The sequence below is a fragment of the Hakea prostrata genome, chromosome 10, assembly GCF_041222555.1.
Source record: "Hakea prostrata isolate BN-2017 chromosome 10, UWA_Hpros_2, whole genome shotgun sequence".
In the NCBI taxonomy this organism is placed as follows: domain Eukaryota; kingdom Viridiplantae; phylum Streptophyta; class Magnoliopsida; order Proteales; family Proteaceae; genus Hakea; species Hakea prostrata.
Genome location: NC_142609.1, coordinates 3,278,113 through 3,302,462, shown reverse-complemented (window position 1 = coordinate 3,302,462; position 24,350 = coordinate 3,278,113). Strand labels below are relative to the sequence as shown.

The following is a 24,350-nucleotide window of genomic DNA, read 5'->3' as shown; positions in this document are numbered from 1 at the left end:
AGGAAGACTAACAATGTAGCTGACTCTCTGGCACGGAAGGCTATCTCCTCACTGGGGAGGTTTGACTGGACCATTTCCACTACCTGGATTTTCAGGCTTTGTAGCTCGGATGTATCTCCTTTTGTTTCTGTTGAATGAAATGTGGTTTACCAAAATTGATGGATTGACTGAGACTGATCTGATCATTGATGTTCTATTGATGCAGATCACCATTGATTGAAAGGTATCCGTATCGGTATCAGATTGCCGATTCGTATTATTAATATCATAATATCGTTAGCCGCCACCGGTTTCATTGTCGTTTTATTTCTGTATCGAGTATAATGGTTGGGATCAAGGATGAAAAGCTGCTGTTAACTTGTTAGCAGTGTGAAGCCCTGAAGCTTTCATGGCCGTTATTCTGTTTGGCAATTGTTCCTTGGCTCGTGGGTCGTGCTGCCTCGTCTGTGTGATCTTCGATATTGTTTTCTGAATCATCATTTCTGTATCCATGGTTGACTCTTCTCTCATTGGGAGCTATTAACTCCAAGAAATCCCCCTCTCTCTCTGTCTCTCTCTAGTTTCAACGTCAACGTCGACCCATGGCCATCATAGCGTTTACAGATAAAGCAAATGGATTTTGAAACATTGTACCTACCCTATAGAAAGACAGGAACGACCGTTCATCCTCTTCCTCTCTTCTTTGTTCTTTGATTCCTCAAGATTCATAAAATCCAACCTTCAGTTCTGTTCTTGCGAGGTAGAGTTGGAGAAGCTTCTAGCAGTCTTACCGGACCCACATCTCCTACAGCTCTTCATTTCTTTAATGGCTAAACCCATTTCTTTTTTCGTCTTTGATTCCTCTCTTTTCTTATAAGTGTGAAACAGATACGTCAGGATCCCCCAAGATTTCAGAAAATCTGGTTTCTTCCTCTTTCTCTCTCTTCCTAAAACCCCAATTGCTGCTTCACTCAGAATCATAATCTTTAGTACCCAGATAAGTTTTCTCCCTCTTCTTTTGCTTCTATCCGTTCTGGTTGCAGAAGGCTTGGTGGGTTTCGAAGGAGTCTTCCTAAAACCCCAACTGCTGCTTCGCTTAGAATCGCTCATCTTTGCCCAGATAACTTTTCTCCCTCTTCTTTTGCTGTTACCCCTTCTGGTTGTAGAAGGGCTTGGTGGGTTTCGAGTTTTCTTTTGGATTCTTGAGAAGAAGGTTTCCTTATAATCGATGAGGAATCAGTAAAGATGACCATGGATCGAAGCTTGTCAGGGGAATTCTACGAGTCGAGTGGGAGAGGAGGAGTAGTTGTGTTGGCGATTGAATGCTTGAAAGGGAGTTCTAAAGCGGACGAATGGAATGGAAACATGCTTCAGACGGGAGATATCGTTGAGGAGCTTAAGATCGGGAGCTTGTTACACGTTCGGTCGCCATTCAAGAACGGAAAGAGTGGAGTTCAGAAGCTCCTGCACAATTCTTTCAAGAAGAAAGAGACGTCGATTCAGGTCCGAATTCGACGCATTCGAGACGAGTTCGTTGAATTGCAGGCTTGTATCGTCCCAAATGAAGCTGCTGGGAGGAAACAATACATGCTTAGATCCATTGATGATCCAAATTACACCGTCGGATTCGTTGATCGAACGGAAGGAGATTGTCTCGCTTTACAAAGTAAGCTTTCCTCTTTTCTTGGGCATGAAAGGCTAGTCATCAACTGAAATAGAAATAATTGCTTCTTCTTACCCTACAAAAGATTTGTCCCTAGCTTTAGTAAACCCTGAAATAGAAGTGGGTTGATGATCCATTAAGGGTATACAGTTTTATACTCTTCATTGTTGGTTTCGTGACATTTATACTATCTGTGTATCTGGAGAAATTCAATTGGATCACCAAAGCTATGTTTTGTAGGTATTTTGCTTGAAAGATTTCTGCAATGATTCTTTCTAAATTGTAAGAAATCCTTGGATGAGTGAGATGTTTGCATAAATCTGATATGGCTGGTATCAATACTTTCTGGGTAATCTTTAGGTCAAGTGTTGTGTGGATTCTGTGTGTTCTTGGCTGCTGCTTGCTGCTTGGTGCCACCAGAATGCAAGAGCTTTGTTGCATTTCCTCCAAGGTGGTCTGGGTTCTTTTGGTTGGTCAGTTCTGCAGAGGATTGTTGTTTGGGTTCTTGAGTCTAATATGCTATTGTACCCATACAAAATTCACTGATACATAGTCACACAGGTCATGCAGATCTTTATGTTATTTTAAGTAACTTAAAAAGGCAATCTTTTGGATCCACAGGTTCGAGAGGCTCTAGGGTGGTCGGGGCATTAAGCAGGGCACAGCTCCAAGATGGCTATGTGCCGTACGCTTGGGAGGCAAAGCTTCAGTTACTTGCTGTTCCCAAATCAAGTTGCTTTCTGTCTTTACTACTACTTCCAAAAGCATCAGACCGGATTTCCTCTCGGTACAATGATGTGGAAGACACACTTGCTAGGGCGAATGCCTGGCTAAGTTCTGCTCAGGCCGCAGGAGTCCCTATAGTATTCATGAATATCCAAACTGAATCTCTTCTTACAAAGGTAAATTTTGAAGTACAAATATCTTTGTTTGTATTTTTAATATTCAAAAGTTTGTTTGTTTATGTTGGGTGCCATATATATTCTTACTTTGAGAAGCTCATATGCTAGCCTTTGGTCAGCTTGGACCAAAAGTTTGAACTTCCCCACATATGATGAAGGATGCTTTAAAGAGGAAAGAGTTTGCTGGTATGATTTGAAAACTGTTAGCTGTTGAGCATGTGCGCTGTTCTGAACCATAAAAAACAGAGGTTGTTCTTTCGGAAGGAGCTACCAACTAGTTGAATAGGAACAATCCAGGGCGGATGATTATCTGTGTCACATATCCCCAAGTTGGGATGCAAAAATGTTCATTGTGGATCCCAGGACATACCTTTGTTGTTGTGTGTTTTGTTCTTTGGTCTACTACATCATCTCTTAGATCTAGATTGTATAAATTTCTAGAATGTTTGCAGAGTGCCTAAGAAAGTTAAATCCACGTTATTTATTTGGTAACAGATATCTGGGGAGACTGCGTCAGCTACTGTCAATGCTGGGTCATTTTCTGATCTATCAAATCTTGCAAATGTCAGCCTTTATGGGTTTGAAGATTACCATGGAGTTGATATTGGTGTGGTAAGAGCAGTTCGTCTCTGGTATGCGCCTATTGGAGGAGAGATTGAATTGGAGATTAATTTAAAGGAAGGCGACGAAAAGCTTGGGTTTGCAATTAGTCGTACAGATGAGGTATGTTCTATATATAAGAGATCTTATACCCTTCAATTTCGTTTTCTTAATGACATGACATTGTAGTGGACCACATAAATTTGGAAAGTGAAACTTCATTCACCAGTTAGGAACTGCACAAAATTGTTAGAAAGATTGTAGTTTGTTGTTCAGATTTTTCTTATGTTTCTCCTAAATGGTGGACAGGGTTTCATTTACATATCATCTGTTGTTGATGACGAAAACAATGAGCTTGCATCTACACGAGCAGGACTTAGAGATCTGTACAGAGAGGCAGTGAAAGCATCTAAGCTCCTGGTGATCTCAAGAGTATCAAACCAGAAAATCCTTCCATGGATGGTTTCCTCTGCAGGGGCAATACGTTGCTTTGACACGGTATCACTGAGCCACAAGTTATCGTTACATCGCCATGCCTTGCGGCCAATTTCCATCCATGTGTTCATGTGGGATTGCACATTGGATTCCGTAAGGGAGGCAGTGGCAAGTTTAAGGTCAGCACACTGCCTGCAACTGAATACATTTCTGAAGTCCACTCGCCAATGCAACCTTCAAATGACAGTCAAGTTCTACCTCTACGTTCTGGATCCCAGTTGCCACCACGACCTTCAAATGAAAGTCAAGTTATGCCTCTACCTGCTGAAGTTCAATTCAGACAGCCTCTCAGTGAGAATCATATCTTGGGGGATGGGTCCATCCTAGAAAGAGACACAGCAGGTGAAGAATCATTTAGATTCACTAATTTTCAAGCCTCCAGCAACTGGGTATGATTCCCTGTCTTCGACAAACCACTCCCCACCCCCAAATACCAAAAAGAGCCCCTCTTTAGCTTGCTGTTTAGTGTACATATGAGAAGAGTTGATCCCCCTTGAGTGATGTTAGTCGTTGCTGCGAGTTTGAATGAGAGAACATAAGTACAGTTTATCACTTTATTGCCAGTATATTACTCCAAATAAACTTTCTTGTTAGTATATTACTCCAACATTGAGAGTTCACAGATTTCAGTTTTTGTGATATTAGAATTATTTCAATTTACAATTTGCATTTGATAGCCATATCTTTATTTACCGCTGAGCGTAGCAGAGTAGTAAGAATTATTGGAAGGTGGCATTGATCATTTACTCCGCTTAGATTTGGATCATTACTAGGCCAATTTTTCTTGATGAACATCTGTATATGCTTTGTGATACTTCTGTTTATCAGCCTCTGTACTCTTCTGCTCAAGTTTCAGCCCTCGGCATTGTTTTGAAAATTTTCATCACCTGAAATTTCACATTATATGTTGAGCTATGTAGAGCTGATGTATACTTATAACTCCTGTTTCATTAGGCTTTGAAGAATTTATATCAACACAATACAATAGTTTTAAATTGAGGTTGAATTAATATGGCTCTCTCCCATGTCATTAATGAAAACAACAATTGGCTATGTTTGGTTTGCATTCAGAATGGATTATGGTTCTGGAATTCGTTTTAAAACCCACAACTCTTTTTTCTTGTCTATGAATGCATTCTAGACTCAGTCGATTCCAATAATACAAATCAAGTTGACTCATTCCACCTCAAATAATTGTAAGAAGATGTGACTTCCACAACACTTTCCATAGTAATATTCTTCCCCCAAAAAACTCTGAAACCCAGCTAAATTAGTTGGCTTGACTATGGAGGCAGGTCCAGGAAAGTATAATAGATATAATTAACTTGTTTTTGTTGAAGAATGATGGTGCAAGAGAATCTATAAGACTGCTACATTGCTTGGTCTTGGTGTTACTATTTGTTGAGTCTCCATCAAATTATTGATTTGATCCTAGCTTTGTGAGATCAGGTCAGCTTGCTCTGGTGTCATGTGCAATGTATGCGAATGTCTAATTCTTTGAGTCTAATGAAGGCCATAGCAGAAAAGGGAGTTGTTGAACTCTCGAGTTTCAACTCTAGTCTTTGTTAATAGAACAACTATAATTGGAAATAAATCAATCCATCTGATGATTGCAATTAAATCAATCCATATGTCTCCCATCCAACGGTCAGACGGACAAGACGGATGGCAATGTGGGATGGAGATGATCTAGATCTAGTTCCATTTCCTGGTCTGGTTTTGGAATTTGGATATTCTCTTTGAAGTTGACGAACAATCTGTGTGGTCCCTCATGATTGTGTGTGGATTGATCTATAACCTTGTCTTCTTCAGCACATGAGAAGCCTCCAATTTTGAAATCTTTAGTGCATTTTCTGCCCAAGACAGAGAATATAGGATAGAACATTAGAACCACAAGAGTTTCCCTCAATCAATTTGTCTGGTTCTGTCAATCATCAACTCTTATCTCTTCTTGCAAGTGGAACCCAAAAACCATGGACTTCATATTCCAAGGGTGAAGCTGTTTTTCAGGTCTAACATACAAAATTCTTTGTTTTCGTCTCTTCAAAGATTTTCTCTGTCTTTTACTTGGAGTAGTAAGTTGCAAGGCAATTATTCAGAAATTTCTAATCAGATAAGGATTCAAAATTCTATATAAGATAATGCTTAAGCTTTCACAAAATCAACCTACAAGAACAGGCTTCCTATCCTCTATTTTCTTCTTCATTTTCCACTTACAATGAGTCCCACGAACGGATCAAACACAATGAATAATCCGGCAATGGCAACCGCCACCACCGACATGGAGAACCAGTCATACTATCGGCCGTCCGGCCAGCCATGGAAAAAAGAAGATTATCAGGTGATTCTCAGGGGAGTAGCGTTGGTTACCTCATTCATTTCCTTTATAGTCATGGTGACGAACAATCATGGCTATACAACTGATGGGATACTAAATTACAGTAATAATTACGGTGACTATGAAGTTTACAGGTGATTGATTCTATTCATTTGCTTCTCTTTGATCACTGATATTGATCTCTGTTTTTACTAAATTTGATAAAATTCATCAGGTATCTACTAGCAGTAGCCATTATTTCTACTGTTTACAATCTATCTCAGCTTTTGCGCCGATTCTGTAATGGGAAGCCCATGTTCACTCAGCAAGGATTGCTCTGGCTGGACTTTTCTGGTGATCAGGTGAGCTTTTGAGTTGTCTTTTTGTTTGATCTTCTCTTTGAAGGATGAGTTCTACCTGAATCCCAAGTTCCTAATAAGTGGGTATCATTTTTTCTGTTGTAGATCATGGCCTACTTGTTGATGTCTGCAGCATCATCAGCAGTTCAAAGTGTTAGAGATCAAAAAAGCTCAGGAGTAATGCTTAACTCATTCACAGAGTCATCTGCGGCTTCAATGAGTATGGCTTTCCTGGCCTTCTTGCTTATGGCTCTGTCAGCCATAATTTCTGCATTTAAGCTCTCTTCTTAGAGATGTATCAAAACATCTTCTACATAATTAATTAAGGAAACTTAATTTTCTCTGTATAATTGTTCCTTTGAAAGATTGTTAAGAAGTGTAATATAAGAAGGTCCTTTGAAGACTCTTCGGTGTTTGGGTTGATTTTGTAAGTGAATCTTGTTGTAGAAGACAAGACCCAATCCAAGGATCCGGGTAGTTGAACGAATCACCTAAATGAACAAAAATAATCCAAGGATCCGGGTAATTGAACGAATCGCCCAAATGAACAAAAATAAACCAAAGATTTCGTTCAAATGAGTTGAAGACAATCACAAAACAAGTAATTAATAACAAACCACCACAAGAATGAAAGAGAAATGCAAACAACACACAATAATTTTACGTGGTTCATTAACCCAAAATGTTCAAGATTAGCTACATCCACAGGGAGGGAATTTAGTATTTTAATCTTCAAAATAGTATAAGATTTGAGAATAATACAATGCTACCTCAACCGGTCACACCACTTCTCAAATCTCCTTGAAAACACTCTTTTACCTTCAAGCTCTTGAAGAAAACCCTTCAACCAAGCAACGTCGGGTGACGAGGACCCATTCTTACAAAACCAAAAACTCCAAAGTTCAATCCTGTTTTTGCTCAAAACCCACTTTGGAACTCATTATAAATTTTCTTTTTCTCTCCCCATTTACCTCTCCCAAGGCCTCTTAATGATACCAAACACTTAACCCATGTTTAACACTAAGTGGGACCCACCAAGTTCAAATTTGAACTCAAAAAGATAAAGTGATTTTCATCACGAACCCAACATCTTTAACCGATTCTGTAGCCTAGAAAACCACTTGTACATGGTACCTGATTTGGATAGATTGTTATGATTTTCATTTTTTGTTCAATGTCAAAATATATGTGTTCGGTCTTTATATCAGCAAGCCTATTCTTCCATGGTGTCAGGAAACTCTCTCACTAGTGTTTTCAGCTTCAATTCTTTATTTCATTGCTTTCTTAATTACTACAAAAATATCAACTGGGAAGGGATTTTTCTTGGGAGCAGTAGTGGACATCTGGATAGTCTACATGTGGGTTAATTGCACGGTCCATATTTAATCTGACAAAGCAATGAATCTGTGCTGTCCATGGCTCAGAACAGCGCTGCTCCAAAGCAAAATTCACAAGGAAGACATTTCTGATTGTGCCATTTTGCCCAAGTCCGTTGGCCCAGTCCTGAACAGGTGGTCGAGCCAGTTAGCACCGGTTAAGCCAAGGGAGATAAATCAGACTTGGGGCTTGATCCCGGGAAACTTCAAAAAATAATTACCGAGGTTGTGGTGTTATCTCTAAATCTAAAGATGGCTTCTTGATTATCAAGGTGGGACACACACTTTTCTCTTCTGCAAACAAGTTTAGGTCCAATCCTTCAGAGTTCAACCATGGTTCACTTGAGGGATCAGATTTGGACGCAACACTGCTCTTCATAACATAAGGGTGAGATCGATCTAGCTGATAGGAAATACTTTGTGAAAATTCTTTTCCCTATAAAATGAATTGTTAAGTGAACTTTCAAATTGAAGAAGGTTTCAAAGTACAGAAGTTCTTCAATTGCTTGGTCATGGTGTGAGTGTTTTTAATCTTCAACCATATGATTGGTTTCATGTCAACTTTGCCTTGAACAATGTCCAGCTCATGGTTTTCTAATGTCATAGGCATCAGCCATACTCTATCACCTAGCTAATGGTTTTCCTGTCATCAACATTTTCTCACTCAAATTATTGGTTTTGGCTTTTAAAAAAATTGACCAAGACAAATTGATGGAATTCACTTAGAGGAACAATGACTGTTTTAACACTATAACTATTTATTCTCTCTCTCAATAATATATAATCTAATGGTTATAACCCAAAACAAGCAATCAAGGAATGATCTTAACCTTAGGTTATGGCTTTTCTCCTCTCTTGTCTAGCTCAATAATGTGTATAAAAACTTGGGCTCCTAGTTCTATTTCTCTTTCAATGTTTTAATCTTCACTTCTTCACTTACTTTAAACATCAATTGATCGATTCAAGTGATCTGCAAGTGGCTTGATCTCTAGATAATATCATTCTATTGTATTTAGCATCATATGTATAGTCGTGTAACCCACAAATATGAGAAAAACATATGATATAGCTACTATCAATCATACATTACAATCTTGCTTCCTGGAAAGTTTTATCACACCAAATATTAAAAAGAATTACAAGTGGAACTCAAACCATTGACTTCTTATGCGAGGGGTTTCCTTCGTCAACATACATATTTCTTTGTATCCAATTTAAAAGTACAAGTGGAACTCAAACCATTGACTTCAAATGCAAGGAGCTTTACTGGTCATGTTATAAAATTAATAAGTTTCATATAGAGCAAAACTCTATATATAAGATAGTGCTTTGGTTTATCAAACTTACAAGACAACTGCATTCGATCGTAGAAGAATTTTAATTCTTCAAACTTTCTTCTTCTTCATCCACTTACAATGAGTCCGATCAATGAATCACAGCAGAATGCCCCTAAGAATTCGACAATGGCACCACCAGCCGACTTGGAGAACAACCATGCAGCGCCTGTGAATCCCCCAAGATGGCAAAAAGAAGATTATCAGGTGATCTTAAGGGGATTAGGGTTGGTCACCTCACTAATATCCTTTATAGTTATGGCAAGAAATAATCATGGCTATACAATATATGGTGACTTTGAGTATTCTAATAATTTTCGAGACTATAATACTTACAGGTAATTCTTGCTTCAAAATTCATCTTCAATTAGCTTCTCTTTGTTCATAGAAATCCAAAGATTGATGATTAATGATGCTTTGATTTAGGTATTTGTTATCAGCAGCAATTATTTCTTCTGTTTACAATATATCCCAGCTTTTGCGCCGATTTTGCAATGGAAAACCTATGTTTACACAACAGGGATTAACTTTCATGAACTTTTTCGGTGATCAGGTGAACTTTTATGTTCTAGTTTTGTTTGTTTATATGTTAAAAAAAAATAATTCAATACCAGTTATGAATAACTTGGCATGATTAATCTTTAAAGATGAGTTCTACCCAAGTTCTGATATCATATGCTACTTCTTATTATTAATTCAAGATTGAAAATTTGCAGATAGTCTCGTACCTGTTGGTATCAGCAGCATCATCAACTGTTCAAACTACGATAAATTTGAAGAACTCAGGAGTGGTTCTTAAGTCATTCACAGATTCATCTTCTGCTTCTCTAAGTATGGCTTTTGTGGCCTTCTTGACTATGGCATTATCCGCTATAATTTCTGCATTAAACCTCTCTTCTAATTAGACATGCATCTCTCTCTCTCTCTATTATTGTGTTCTGGAAAAAATCTTTTGTATGATCGGTTCCAATGCTTTCAATGGTGTGGTGGGATATATTGATGTAATGTAGTTTCATCTGATGAATGAAGTTGTTTATTAATGAATTGCCGAGAAAAATAACATGTAATGCTCGATCATCTATCACATTAAAAACACTATTTTTTAGGGTTTGGTCTTCAAGGATTGATTGTTACGTCGAAGTATAATACTGAGTTGAAAGCACGTCTGTACACGTTGAAAATGAACCAGTCTGGAGATTGCTCACCGGGAATCATGGAAGAAGATGAATATGAGTTTCTTTCTTTCTCTTTTTATTATGAATAATAATTATCATATCATATCAGATCTTCCACCAAAAATTTGACATAGAATATCATTAATTTGACATAAAATATAATAATGATATTCTCTGGGGATAACTACTACCCTTTATATTATTGCTTGATTACTACTTAATCCAACTTTGTGCTTTATAAAATTACTATTGCTCACTATTAAAACAAAAACCATGAAATCACAATTTGAAACCGAATGAAAGCTAAAATGTGCAGAGATCTAATATGGTTCATACGCAAATGTGGTATACTATGTTCATAAACAAATATGAAGAACTTTTCATTACGTGGAAGAAAGAAACAGTGGATATCTCGCAACTAATCGCCAAAACGGAGTTACAAGAATGCTCACCCAAAATCCTAAAGCGAAAAATCTTAAATCTCTTGATGACTTAGTAAGCGAACATATATTACATATATGTAGACTCCAAACGGGTAAATGGGTAAATTCATCGGGTCGGATCCAAGCCATTAGCTCATCATAGATCTCCAAAAACGGGTCATTCTGTTGCCCACCGAAACCTGTCGGTGCGCGTCCATCTTTAAAGATGAGTACCACAATTCGGGTCACAACACGACACTCCCTTCCTTTCTAATTGTGTTAGGTGACTATTAAGGTAGGATGTATCCATTTTGCCCTTAATTACTGATGCCCCCCTTATACTCTAACTTGATTGCTATCTTATTTTGTGTATTTTTTTAAACTACTAACCCAACCTTAAACTTTACCTCAAATTGCTAATGTTCCTGTTGTCAAGTTCCTTTAGTGAATTAATGACATGACATGTTTGTATTATTTAAAAATCCCAAATAACCGTGAAGTTTGTTATTAATTACCAACCCTTTATGTAATCTCATCGGGAATTGAGTCTTGGACCGGCGGGCCCCCCCCCCCCCCCAAACAAAAAAAAAAAAAAAAGAAGAAGAAGAAGAAGGAAGAAGAAGAAGAAGAAGAAGAAGAAGAAGAAGAACAACAAGGGGTCGGCTATGGTTCGTGGAGGGCAGTGTTCGTGGTGGGCGGTGGTGGAGAATAGTTTCAAGCATAGGAAGAAGATGGGTGAAGAGATTGGGTATGTCATCAAAGGGCACTTAGGTAATTTTATTACTCATTTAATAGCAGAATTTAATTGTGGATAACTTGTAATTATGAATCCAAGTGCCATGTAATTTTGGAGACAATAGTAGGTGGTCACTAGTTTCACTTCAAAAATAGTGGGTGTCATGTAGTTTTTTTCAAAAAAACAACAAAAAAGTAAAAACCCTACTTTGGAGAAAGACCAAATTTGTCTCTCCATAAAAAAAACACCCTAAAAAAGGCTAATAAGTAATCATTTCGAAGAGCTCAAAATTCATGTGACTCATTGTCTGCGTTAGGGGTGTCAATGGTGTGGTTTGGGGCGGTTTTGATTTGGGCTGAAAAACACCAACTCCAAACACAGACCATTTGCGAAGTAATAGTTTCAGTTTGGTGCCATTTGGGTTTAGGTTGTTTGGATTCGAGTTGGGCAATTTTGAAACCATCACCAGTTATCAAACCGTTATAGCCCATTTGCATAATTGTTATTCACTCTCAACAATAGGTTTTGAATAGAAAATACAGAGCATTTGAAGTAAAAGATATTTTTATGGCACTGGATATAAGTTAAACTTGAAACATATTAAAGAAGTGAAGCTCAAAATTGAACCTATGGTTATTTCATAAATGTGGATGCTATTGAATAGAAAACTATATTTCCAAAAGTACATCTTAATGGAAAACTAAGACCTCTCCAAAGAAAAAACCTAATGAGCTTAATAGAATTAGTCAACTAAACCTCTTAAAACTATATCTTAGTAAAACTAGTGGGCTAATGGGCCGCATATAGGCTGACCCGATTCAGTTCAAAGTATTCGAACTTTGCTCCCTTAACCCAAACACAGCCCATTAAAATTCAGTTTGGGCCATTTTGGGCTCTACGTTTATTTGGCTACTATTAATCATAGCTATAGAATCAAAATGCACAAATGGCCTTGAGAATGTTTCAAATTTATTTTTATACTTTGATGTGTATATATGTTGGTTTCCTTCCTACCGAACTTAATATTTAGAATAGATCCCTCGTCCCTTGAATGGAATTTTGATTTCTTCACGTACGATTTCTTTTGGCATTAAAGTGAAACTTCTCTGGATGTTCGCTAGTACTATTTTTTCCTTCCAAATATCAAAGAAAAGAAAAGGGGGAAGGGAAGTGTATAACGGGAGGCAAACGGCAGAGCCCTAATGAAACCAAGAAGACCCTGATTAAGCAAAGTAAAGTAAAAGAAGAATTGCCAACACAGAACTGTTCTAGTAGTGAAACCAACACCGCTTAGTGAAGAAGTCGTGGGTTTAATTCTTGCTAAGACATTAATTATCTCTATCCCTGGCCCCTTTGTACAAAAAAAAAAAATGTAAAGGAAGAATTGAAGCTCGACACAAATCTAAGTCCAAAAGCCAAAATTAAACATGGCACAAGGTTGAGATCAAATACCAAACTCAAGAGGCGAACTAGTGCTTCCTGTTATCTTTTTTCTTCTTTCTAAGGAACTTGAGCTAGAGAGGGTCGTGGAAGGGGAAGGTGAGGGTGGGTGGGTGGGTGGGAGAACAACTTAGCTGGCGTGGAGAATGAACAATAACTTAGTAATGCTAGTTTAGGATATCAAAACCCTCCATTGTGGGGGTGTTGGGAGAATTTTTTTAAGGAAGATCAATGGAAAAAGAACCTTATGTCTCTATGGGAGAAGAACTGATTCAATTACAAGTGACTTACTGAAATTAGGGGGCTGTTATAGATACAACAAGAGAGTCAAACTTGTGACTTCTTCACTAAGAGATGTTAGTCATTACAGACTAAGCAACCCTTCAATGTTAATCATATATTTTTCTAGTTTATACCAAAATATAAAAAATCACAAATTTCAATCATTCTCTATGAGATCCTTAATAAGGGACTTGTCCATCTTAGTATTGAACATAGCAATCTTTGGTGCATTTTCTTTTCAAGACAAAAATATAGGATGGAGCCTTGGAGTTTCCATTATGGAGACTTGCAAGCAAGAATGTTTATATCATCAATATGATAGAACCTTACATCAAGAATTACCATAGCGCACACATAAGGAGCTGATCTGGACGCGTTGTCATCGTATAGATTTTTTTAGACTAGGTCTATCACGGAGAACATTAAAATATATTTATTTTTTGTTTTAATAAATTTCTCATCATTAGTATGTATCAAACATTCACAAATCCTACATTATGCATTCACAAAAACTTATATATTGAAGCAAAAAGAAAAAGATTCTCAACCTACTAATCGGAAGAGAAATCATCACTGGTACCCCCACATACACAATGTTAATTTGTCCTTTAAAAATTATAGAACCCAAATTTGAAAACATAAAAGAAACAAATAAACAAAACACAAGTTGAGAGATCACAAAAAAGAAAAAGAAGAAGGCACAAGAAGTTGAGAGAGATAACATATTAATTAGCTTCACGATTAAGCTTCTCAATACTTAATATAAAAACTCAAGTGACTTCTTACGCAAGTAGCTTCACTGGTCAACTTACAAATTTCTTTCTATCTTACTAAAGAAAAAAGAATGTATTTTTAAAATTTTCTATTATTTATGAAAAAATGATCTTTTTTACACCTTAAGAATATAAAATCATCAAATGAATGACAATTCGTGACCTGGAAGAGAAATCCTTACATGTACCACATATATATCAATGGTTGTTGTTAAAAATTGTAGAACCTATATAGGTCTAAATTTGAGAACATGAAAAATATATATATATAAATGTGTATACAAGTATATAACAACACGAGTTGAGAAAGAGAAGACTTTAGCTTCACGGTTTAAAGTTTTCCCTAATTAATATATAAACATGGGTTTCATGATCAATGTATAGATTTCTTTATAGATATTAAAGAAGAAAATAAATTTGATTTTTTTTGATTATTTATGTAATATTCTTTTGCCACCTGAAGAACATAAAACTATTTATAGATGAGAAAGTGCTTAGGCTTCACAAAACTAAACAAATAAAAAGTTACATTTCAAGTCTTCAAATTCGTTTCTTTTGCTCTGTCTTCTTCTTTTTCTTATTTTTACTTCATCCTCTTAAAATGAGTCCGATCAATCAATCACAACAAGGGAACACCCTTAAGAATCCAGAAACGGTATCAGCAGACAACTTCAAGAGTCATTCGTTAAACTTAGAGAGCCAATCATTAAACCATGCACAGGCAAGCCCAGGATGGAAAAAAGAACAGTATCAAGTGCTCCTAAGGGGAATTGGATTGGCCACCTCAATCATTTCTCTTACAGTTATGGTGAGGAACAATTATGGATATACACTTTTTGGTCTGATTGAGTATTCAAATAATTTCGGTGACTATACTGCTTACAGGTAACTAATCTTTTTTGTTTTTGGTATGAGTTTTTCTTTTCTTTTCTTTTTTTCTTTCTCCAGTGTAGTTCAACTAGCTTCCCTTTATTCATTGAGACTCAAAGATTCCTAGGTGATTTCTTTTTCAACTATGACTTGATATCTAAGTTTGAGGGTTATCTGATTCTGCAGGTACTTATTATCAGCAGCAATTATTTCTGTTGTTTACAATATGTATCAGCTTTTGCGTCAATTCAGGAAGGGGAATCCCATGTTTACGAAGCAGACATTGAGCTTGCTAGACTTGATTGGCGATTTAGTTGAGTTTTTTTATATTCTATTTCTCTTTGTTTAAATGTAAAAACAATAATTCATCATCAGATGTAAATAACTTGGTATATAGTCTTTTCTTATAAATCAGCTATTTTTTCAAGATGAAATCTACCCAATCCCACTCTTAGTAGTCTAGCTATCTTGTGTTTTGCATTAATTAAATTTGAAAATTTGCAGATTGTCTCATACCTGTTGGTATCTGCGGGATCTACAGCTCTTCAAATTACGATTAACTTGAACAATTCAGGAGTTACCTATAATTCATTCACTGATTCATCTTTTGTTTCACTGAGTGTGGCTTTGCTGGCCTTCTTGGCAATGGCATTATCGACTATAATTTCTGCATACAAGCTTTCTTCTTAGACATGTTTTTGAACTGTTTCTTGTAATTACTTTTTATCACTATTGTTTGGGTTTTCTCTCTCTCTCTCTCTCTCTCTCACACACACTCAACTGTTGTTCTTTAAATCTTTTGTATTGGTTCCTATACGTGCAATGGTGTTGTGTAATGTCTTGTATTGATGTAATTGATACATTTCATTTATTAATGAATGAAGCTATTTTGTACATATATGGTGGTGAAGGATAACATGTAAAAGTTGGTACACGAAAAGCATATGATAGACTAGAATGAGTCTTTATTGAAAAGATGCTTCTTCAAGTGTGTTTCAAGGTGGAGTGGGTTACTATGGTATACTTCAGCTAGTTATAGAATTCTATTTAATGGAGCTATAGGGCAGATGGTATTACATACCATCACGGGGTTTAAGGTAGGGAGACCATTGTCTTCCTATATATTCATATTATGTGCACAGGCTCTTCCAGTCTCATTGAAAACGCGGCAGCTGATTGAGTAGTTAGAGGAGTTCAAATTAGAATCCAGGGGCCTTTCCTTAATCATTTAATGTTTGCTGACGACTGCCTCCTTTTTTCAGAACTCAAATCGATCAAACCTAGCTTACAACTTAAAAAGGATGCTTGGATCTCTATTGTAGGGCCAGTGGGCAATAGGTGAATCTTGCCAAATCCAAGTTGACCTTTGGTGCTAGTACTTTTTTTTTTTGGTGAAAGACGATTTTATTTAAAGAGGAAACCTCTGGAGAAAGTACATTGACTATAATCAAAAAACAAAAGCCAAACAATACTAGGATGAGGAGTTAAAGCAGAGAAATAAGAAGACTGAGAGACTGCCGCTTGATGAGCCAAATGATCTTCCACATTATTAGCTTCCCTCAGAGTAAGAGAAAATTTGTATTGAGGGATCTGGATCAAAAGATGTCTAATATCTTCAATGATGGACTTAATCCACCATGGCACAGATGTAGCTTGGCGCTTGAGAATGGTAATAATACCTAGGTTATCACTTTCAATAATCACCTTTAAAAAGTGCTCTTGAATAGTCCAAAATAGTGCTTTCCTAATAGTTAATGCTTCAGCTATTAGATCCACATTCTTCGAAGAAGCAAAAAAGCAATTTACCAAAGGAATCTCTAGCTACGCCTCCAAAGCTAAACTGTGTAGTAGAATCAACATGTTGGGAAGAACCATCCACATTTATTTTAATCCAATCCTCCTCAGGTGGTCTCCACTTTATATTTGCATGTTTCACACTTGATTTTTTAGATTGGCTGCTCATATTGAAGGAACCATACTCCAATGCTTTTAGATGGACTAAGAAGGTGATTTGATGTGCTGTCTTGGCTTTGACCTCCATGAGTTTTCTCATTGTAATTTTTCCAAATGAGCCATACTGCATTGACAACGATATTAAAGAAGTTGAAATGACTGCACTGCGCTTCCCATTTAGCTTTGAGGAAATTTTGAATGATTGCTTGAGGGGAGAGCTCCAAAGTCCAATTGAAACCTAAGAGCTTTGGGATGAAGCATTGCTTCCTGGATTTCTGAATCTTTTACTGTGAGTGATGAGAGAGTTGAAGTCTTCAGCTCCAACTCTACCTTTGATAACATTTAGATAATCTGAGGGTATAGCTGGATTTGAAGATGTGAAAAGGGATTGAAAGTGACGAACAAACACTTGTTCAATTTGTTCTTGATCAGAAATGAAGATATATACCCTGATGATTGATTCCTCTAATCCGGTTCCTGGCTCTTCTTTTAAGTGTTGTGAGATGGAAGAATCTTGAATTTTTATCACCAAACAATTTCCAATTCAATCTAGATTTTTTTTATGCCACTTTAACACTTTTTGTAACATGACTAACCTCAATTGAGCAAGAAGATGATTATTTTCTGAATCCCATAAATGATCTCAAGAAGATAGGTTATAAATTTGAGAATGTGTATTTACTTTGAGCTAGCCTAGCTCAGTTCCTGTTCCTTCGCATCAAGGTTCTTCACTATGGAATGATTCCACCTTTGTAAAGCCTGTTGCATGTCTTCCAAGTGCTTTTGTATAAGAAAAATGGCCGATCCATTTACTTTTTGCTTCCAAGTAGTTTGAATCAGAGAAGAACAAGAAGGTTCCAAAGACCAAAAGTGTTCAAAACGAAAAGGTCTGAAAAGTTTCTTCGGCTTACTTTCAGTATTAAGTAGGATTGTTGCATGATCAGAAAAAGTGAACTTTAAATTGAGCACATGAGATTCTGGATATGCATCCAACCAGTCAGAGTTACACATGAATCGATCAAGTAGATCTACCTTCAATTCTTGAGAGACCTTTCTGATTATTAGACCAAGTCATGCGATTCCCATAAGATTGAAGTGGCAAAAGACTAGCTGTCACTACCTAGGACTGGAAAGGCTTGATATGCCTTAATCTAAGAGGCAAACCGCCTTTTTTTTTTAAAGAGAAAATCGTACTAGCACCCTAAAATAGATGTTTTAAAGCACTGACACTCCACTTTATGTTTGAAAAATACAGACACCCCAATTCATTAAACAAATTAGTCGATTCTGTTAGTGAAACAGTTAACCCAATATTTATTTTTCTTTGAGCAAATTGTACTGCCACCTCAACATTGAGGTCTTAAAGCACTGACACTCCACTTTATGTTTAAAAAGCACATAGACCCCAAAATTGAATTTTTATTGGATATATTTGTTAAAATTTTTAGTAAAAACCTTTCAGACACAGTTTATTATAGGGATATTGTAAAAAATAAACAGTGATTTAACTGTTTTCATTGAAAAATTAGACAAATATATCCAATGAAAATCCATTTGGGGTCTCTGTGCTTTTTAAACATAGAGTGGGGGTGTCAGTGCTTTAAGGTCTCCATTTTGAGGTGTCAATGCAATTTGTTCTTTTCTTTAATTCAAAAATACCCTTATCAAAATTTGAAGAGAAAAAAAGAAAAAAATCCAACAACAATGTATTCACCAAATAACCTTCGAAGGCGGAAGATTTTTTTTTTAAGTAAATGACAATAAGATTTCTTAGAAGGGTATAAAATTCTTTGCGAAAATATCCCAATTCACCCCATTTGAGAGGGTTGAATCACACACTTGATCAACTACTCTCCAAAGTAATTTCAAGCTCTCAAATCATAAGAAAACTATTGGGTTTTGCCTCTCATCCTCTTTTCAACCTTGAAGAACATACCAAGGTGTTATGTAAGCTTGTGGAAGTCAAGCTTGAAGTGATTGAAGGCTTTGATGGTGCATGCATTTCATATCTTGAGAATACAACTCTTATTACATCACACTCACACAAGAGGTAAAGTGTCACACCTCTTGTTAGGTAACATCCTTACTCTTGTAACTGTTTCAATTCTAAGTCTAGGTAGATTAGAATTTGTTTTTGGTGCTCTTACTCGTTAACAAAGATTGTTTGGGTACTCTTGCCCATGAATAAAGATTGAAGAGAATGCTCTTGCCTTAAGATAAACAAAGATTGTAATGGTGCTTTTGCCTCGTAACAAAAATTGTAAAGGGTTTGATTTCCACCCATTGTATTGAAAGAGAATCACTAGTAAAATTCTTTCTTGAGGCCAAAAGAGGAGTGAACGTAGACTTGTAAAGTCGAATCACTATAAATCTTGTGTTGTGGTTGCTTGTCATTGTTTAAATTCAATTGAATTCTCAATTTACCGTGTATTTCCAAACAAACTGAAAAATTGGGACAATCCACTAGTTGTAGCCGATTCACCCCCTAGGTTGCACAAATAAGTAGTTTTGCATCCATGGATGATGCCAATTACAGAGTTTTGGTTTCTTTGTACGTAAAACAACCATCAACATGAGATGACATGGAGTGACTTTAATTAAAAGAATAATGGAGCATAAGCTTGAAATTGTAGCCTTTGGGCCTTGTACCACAGACACGGTATTACAAAACACAAAGCTGACGAATCCACCGAGGCATAGTACTTGGTATTGAGTATTGACATGTACTTAGTTGTATACTAGTATAGTAGTATTTTTTAATGATGTTTATTACTCTATTGTCATTTTGCAAATTTATGTTGGTTTAATTGTTTAAAATAATGTTATAAAATTTCAGATTTACCCGTATACAATTGGCTATGTGCCAATCGAGAACACCAATTTGGGTGAGGTTTTAGGCAAAACCAATTATTTCACTTTGTTTATTGGCATCAAATTAGGGTAGTCACCAAGTTTCAATCCAAAATGACAAAAAAATACCTCCCCAAAATTGGGGGGGGGGTGAAATCTGTTGATATTTGGGCAAAATCTTGCCGAAATATCGGTGAGATTTCACCATGTCGGCTAGTTCGCTAGGTAGTGAACCGGGGACATTGAGCAAAATTTCTCTCCTTGACAATTACAACCTATGTCTCTCATGGGAGTACGAACTGACTCAAATTACAAGTCATTTATTGATATTTTAATTGATTTTTTAAAACATCATAAAAGATATTCATATTTTCTTTTAATTTATGCCCAAAAAAAAACCCTAAATTTTCAATCATTCTCTATGAAATCACAATAATAGTCTTGGACTTTACATTATGGATGCTTGCAAGTAAGAATATAATCACAAAATTGTACATAAAGAAGTTACACACTCAACCATATAGGGAGCTAATTCATATATATATTTACACACACAACATATAGGGAACTGATTCATATATATATATATATATATATATAAGTCAAAGGTAGGGGATGAGACTAGGTCTACAACAAAGAACATTCCAACGTATATTTCTTAATTTATTGTTTTATTAAGTTTCTCATCATTATGCATGAAAAAAATATATATTCAAGCAAAAATAAAAAAGAATATATAAACTATCATCAAATTATACGTAAAGCATGACTCTAACAAGGTCTTTCATAGTTGGGTGAAAGATTCTTGACCTGCCAATCTGTAGAAAGTCAACAATATTGTATCACACAAATGATTGTCCTTAGCAAATTGTAATACGTTAAGATTCAAATTTGAAAACGTGAAAGAAATACATATACAACAACAAAAGCTGAAGAAGATCTCATTCTAGCTTCATGGGAAAATTTCTCATTACTTGATAATTAAATATGCAAATGAAACTTGACAACGGTTGACTTCTTATGAAAATGGCTTCATGGGAAAATTTCTCATTACCGTTTACTCTTAATGCAAGTGGTTTCATGATAAATGTACAGATTTCTTTATAGATATTAAAGAAAAAAATAAATTTGATTTTTTTTTTTGATTATTTATGTAATATTCTTTTGCCACCTTAAGAAGATAAAATCTATTTATAGATGAGAAAGTGCTTAGGCTTCACAAAACTAAACAAAGAAAAACTTACATTTCAAGTCTTCATCAAATTCGTTTCTTTTGCTCTGTCTTCTTCTTTTTCTTATTTTTACTTCATCCTCTTAAAATGAGTCCGATCAATCAATCACAAGGCAACGCCCTTAAGAATCCAGAAACGGTATCAGCAGACAACTTCAATAGTCATTCGTTAAACTTAGAGAGCCAATCATTAAACCATGCACAGGCAAGCCCAGGATGGAAAAAAGAACAGTATCAAGTGCTCCTAAGGGGAATTGGATTGGCCACCTCAATCATTTCTTTTGTAGTTATGGTGACGAACAATTATGGGTATTCAATTTTTGGCCTGATTGAGTATTCAAATAATTTCGGTGACTACACTGCTTACAGGTAACTAATCTTTTTTGTTTTTGGTATGAGTTTTTCTTTTCTTTTCTTTTTTTCTTTCTCCAATGTAGTTCATCTAGCTTCTCTTTATTCATTGAGATTCAAAGATTCCTACGTGATTTCTTCTTCAATTATGACTTAATATCTAAGTTTGAGGGTTATCTGATTCAGGTACTTATTATCAGCAGCAATTATTTCTGTTGTTTACAATATATATCAGCTTTTGCGTCAATTCTGGAAGGGGAATCCCATGTTTACGCAGCAGACATTGAGCTTGCTAGACTTGATTGGCGATTTAGTGAGTTTTTTTTATATTCTATTTCTCTTTGTTTAAAAGTAAAAACAATAATTCATCTTCAGATGTAAATAACTTGGTATATAGTCTTTTTCTTAATCAGCTATTTTTTCAAGATGAAATCTACCCAATCCCACTCTTAGTAGTCTATCTTCTTGTGTTTTGCATTAATTAAATTTGAAAATTTGCAGATTGTCTCATACCTGTTGGTATCTGCGGGATCTACAGCTCTTCAAATTACGATTAACTTGAACAATTCAGGAGTTATCTATAATTCATTCGCTGATTCATCTTTTGCTTCAGTGAGTGTGGCTTTGCTGGCCTTCCTGGCAATGGCATTATCGGCTATAATTTCTGCATACAAGCTTTCTTCTTAGACATGTTTTCGAACTGTTTCTTGTAATTACCTTCATCACTATTGTTTGGGTTTTCTCTCTCGCTCTCTCTCTCACACACACTCAACTGTTGTTCCTTAAATCTTTTGTATTGGTTCCTATACGTGCAATGGTGTTGTGTAATGTATTGTATTGATGTAATTGATACATTTCATTTATTAATGAATGAAGCTATTTTGTATATATATGGTGGTGAAGGATAACATGTAAAAGTTGGTACACGAAAAGCATATGATAGACTAGAATGGGTCTTAATTTATTGAAAAGATGCTTCTTCAAGTGTGTTTCAAGGTGTAGTGGGTTACTATGGTATACTTCAGCTAGTTATAGAATTCTATTTAATGGAGCTACAGGGCAGATGGTATTACATACCATCACGGGGTTTAAGGTAGAGAGACCCATTGTCTTCCTATATATTCATATTATGTGCGCAGACTCTTCCAGTCTCATTGAAAACACGGCAGCTGATTGAGTAGTTAAAGGAGTTCAAATTACAATCCATGGGGCCTTTCCGTATTCATTTAATGCTTGTTGATGACTGCCTCCTTTTTTCAGAACTTAGATCGATCTGACCTAGCTTACAATTTAAAAAGGATGCTCAGACCTCTATTGCAGGGCCAGTGGGCAATTGGTGAATCTTGACAAATCCAAGTTGACCTTTGGTGCTAATGCTTTTTCTTTGGGAATTCAAAAGAGGAAACCTCTGGAGAAAGTACATTGACTATAATAAAAAAACAAAGGCCAAACAATACTAAGATGAGGAGCTAAAGTAGAGAAATAAGAAGACTGAGAGACTGCCGCTTGATGAGCCAAATGATCTGCCACATTATTAGCTTCCCTCAAGTATGAGAAAATTTGTATTGAGGGATCTGGATCAAAAGATGTCTAATATCTTCAATGATGGACTTAATCCGCTATGGCTCATATGTATCTTGGTGCTTGAGAATGGTAATAATACCTAGGTTATCACTTTCAATAATCACCTTTAAAAAGTGTTCTTGAATGGCCCAAAATAGTGCTTTCCTAATAGTTAATGCTTCAGCTATTAGATCACTATTAGATCCACATTCTTCGAAGAAGCAAAAAAACAATTTACGTAAGGAATCTCTAGCTATGCCTCCAAAGCTAACTTGTGTAGTACAATCAACATGTTGTGAAGAACCATCCACATTTATTTTAATCCAATCCTCCTCAGGTGGTCCCCACTTTATTTTTGCATGTTTCACACCTAATTTTTTAAAATGGCTGTTCATATGAAGGAAGCATGCTCTAATGCTTTTAGATGGGCTAAGAAGGTGATTTGATATGTTGTCTTGGCTTGACCTCCATGAGTTTGCTCATTGTAATTTTTCCAAAAGAGCCATAGAGCATTGACAAAGATATTAAAGAAGTTGAAATGACTGAACTATGCTTTCTTTTTAGCTTTGAGGAAATTTTGAATGATTGCTTGAGTGGAGAGCTCCAAAGTCCAATTGAAACCTAAGAGGTTCCAAGTGCTTTTGCCCAAAGGGCAATGCAGAAAAATATGATCGGAGTGAGCAATGGGTGCTTCACAAAGAGCACATTGTAGTGGAATGTAACAACCTCGTGTGCTAGGAGATCAGGCGTTGGAAGTTTTCCTAACAAAAGTTTCCATAGGAAAATTTGAATGCGAGGATAGAATTTTGAGTGCCATGCATAGAGATAACCATATGTGCGAGCTAATGATGGGATCAAAACTAGAAGAATTAGTTAAGTTTAACTTGTGTGCAGATGCTACCGAAAAAACACCTGAAGAGGTAGGTTGCCAAATTAGTTCATCCTCAATTGCTGAAATAGGAATGTGAATACTACATATGGCGTGAACATAATCAGGTAGCCACCACTGCATAAGATTATCTTTCTTCCAACTTTTTGAACAGTGATGTATGAAGTCAGAGACCTCGTAAGGAATATTCGAAGAGCTAACTGCTGGCATAGGAATACGAGGAAGAGAATGGATCCACCAATCATCCAAGGGTGGATAGATCTTCCATTTCCTACTACCATAAAAAAAATGCCTTCCTTCATGAAATCTCAAGCCATTAAAATAGATTTCCATCCCCAAGAGGCATTGGCTTTAATGGATACATTTTTAAAAGTATCATGCTAAAGATATTTCTGTTACATGCGTTTGCTCCAAAGTGAAAGAAGATCAGGGTCATGATATAGTTCCCAAGCTTTTCTGGCCAATAATGCTAAATTCGTTCTGTTAAGACTATTGAAATTCAAGCCACCTTCTTGCTTGGAAGAGCAAATGGTATTCCAGCTGACCGTATGAACTAAGGATCTCTCCTTAGAGGACCAAAAGAGAGATACCTTTGATTTTTTTGGATAAGAAAGCATGACCCAAATATAATGAGAGAACTTCAGCACGAAGAACAAATATATAAGAGGATAGTGGATCACCTTGACGAAGCCCTCAAGATGGCGAGAAGTATTCTGTGGGATTACCATTTACAAGAATAGCCAGTTGAGTGGAAGATGTGCAATACATAATCCAGTTGATCCATTGTTGT

The 24,350-nt window shown here is 36.2% G+C and overlaps 4 protein-coding genes and 1 pseudogene across 4 annotated transcripts; all 5 read left to right on the top strand.

Annotated features, from left to right (window-relative positions):
- Positions 1–346: 346 nt before the first annotated feature.
- Positions 347–5,235, top strand: LOC149001511 (uncharacterized). Its single transcript, XM_089138004.1, has 4 exons — positions 347–1,645; positions 2,264–2,544; positions 3,040–3,267; positions 3,454–5,235. The coding sequence occupies exons 1-4, from the start codon at positions 1,225–1,227 to the stop codon at positions 3,964–3,966; spliced, it is 1,443 nt and encodes a 480-aa protein (XP_088994130.1). The 5' UTR covers positions 347–1,224; the 3' UTR covers positions 3,967–5,235.
- Positions 5,236–5,400: 165 nt separating this feature from the next.
- LOC149001510 (CASP-like protein 4B1) lies at positions 5,401–6,976 on the top strand. The gene is made up of 3 exons (XM_089138005.1): positions 5,401–6,111; positions 6,192–6,318; positions 6,421–6,976. Exons 1-3 carry the CDS (start codon positions 5,858–5,860, stop codon positions 6,604–6,606), a joined length of 567 nt encoding a protein of 188 aa, XP_088994131.1. The 5' UTR covers positions 5,401–5,857; the 3' UTR covers positions 6,607–6,976.
- Positions 6,977–9,021: 2,045 nt separating this feature from the next.
- LOC149001509 (CASP-like protein 4B1) lies at positions 9,022–10,646 on the top strand. Its single transcript, XM_089138291.1, has 3 exons — positions 9,022–9,363; positions 9,452–9,578; positions 9,742–10,646. Exons 1-3 carry the CDS (start codon positions 9,107–9,109, stop codon positions 9,928–9,930), a joined length of 573 nt encoding a protein of 190 aa, XP_088994417.1. The 5' UTR covers positions 9,022–9,106; the 3' UTR covers positions 9,931–10,646.
- A 4,012-nt stretch (positions 10,647–14,658) lies between these two features.
- Positions 14,659–15,413, top strand: LOC149001508 (CASP-like protein 4B1 pseudogene; annotated as a pseudogene).
- A 5,432-nt stretch (positions 15,414–20,845) lies between these two features.
- On the top strand, positions 20,846–21,795 carry LOC149001507 (CASP-like protein 4B1). The gene is made up of 3 exons (XM_089137061.1): positions 20,846–21,126; positions 21,295–21,421; positions 21,610–21,795. The coding sequence occupies exons 1-3, from the start codon at positions 20,846–20,848 to the stop codon at positions 21,793–21,795; spliced, it is 594 nt and encodes a 197-aa protein (XP_088993187.1).
- The last annotated feature ends 2,555 nt before the right edge of the window (positions 21,796–24,350 follow it).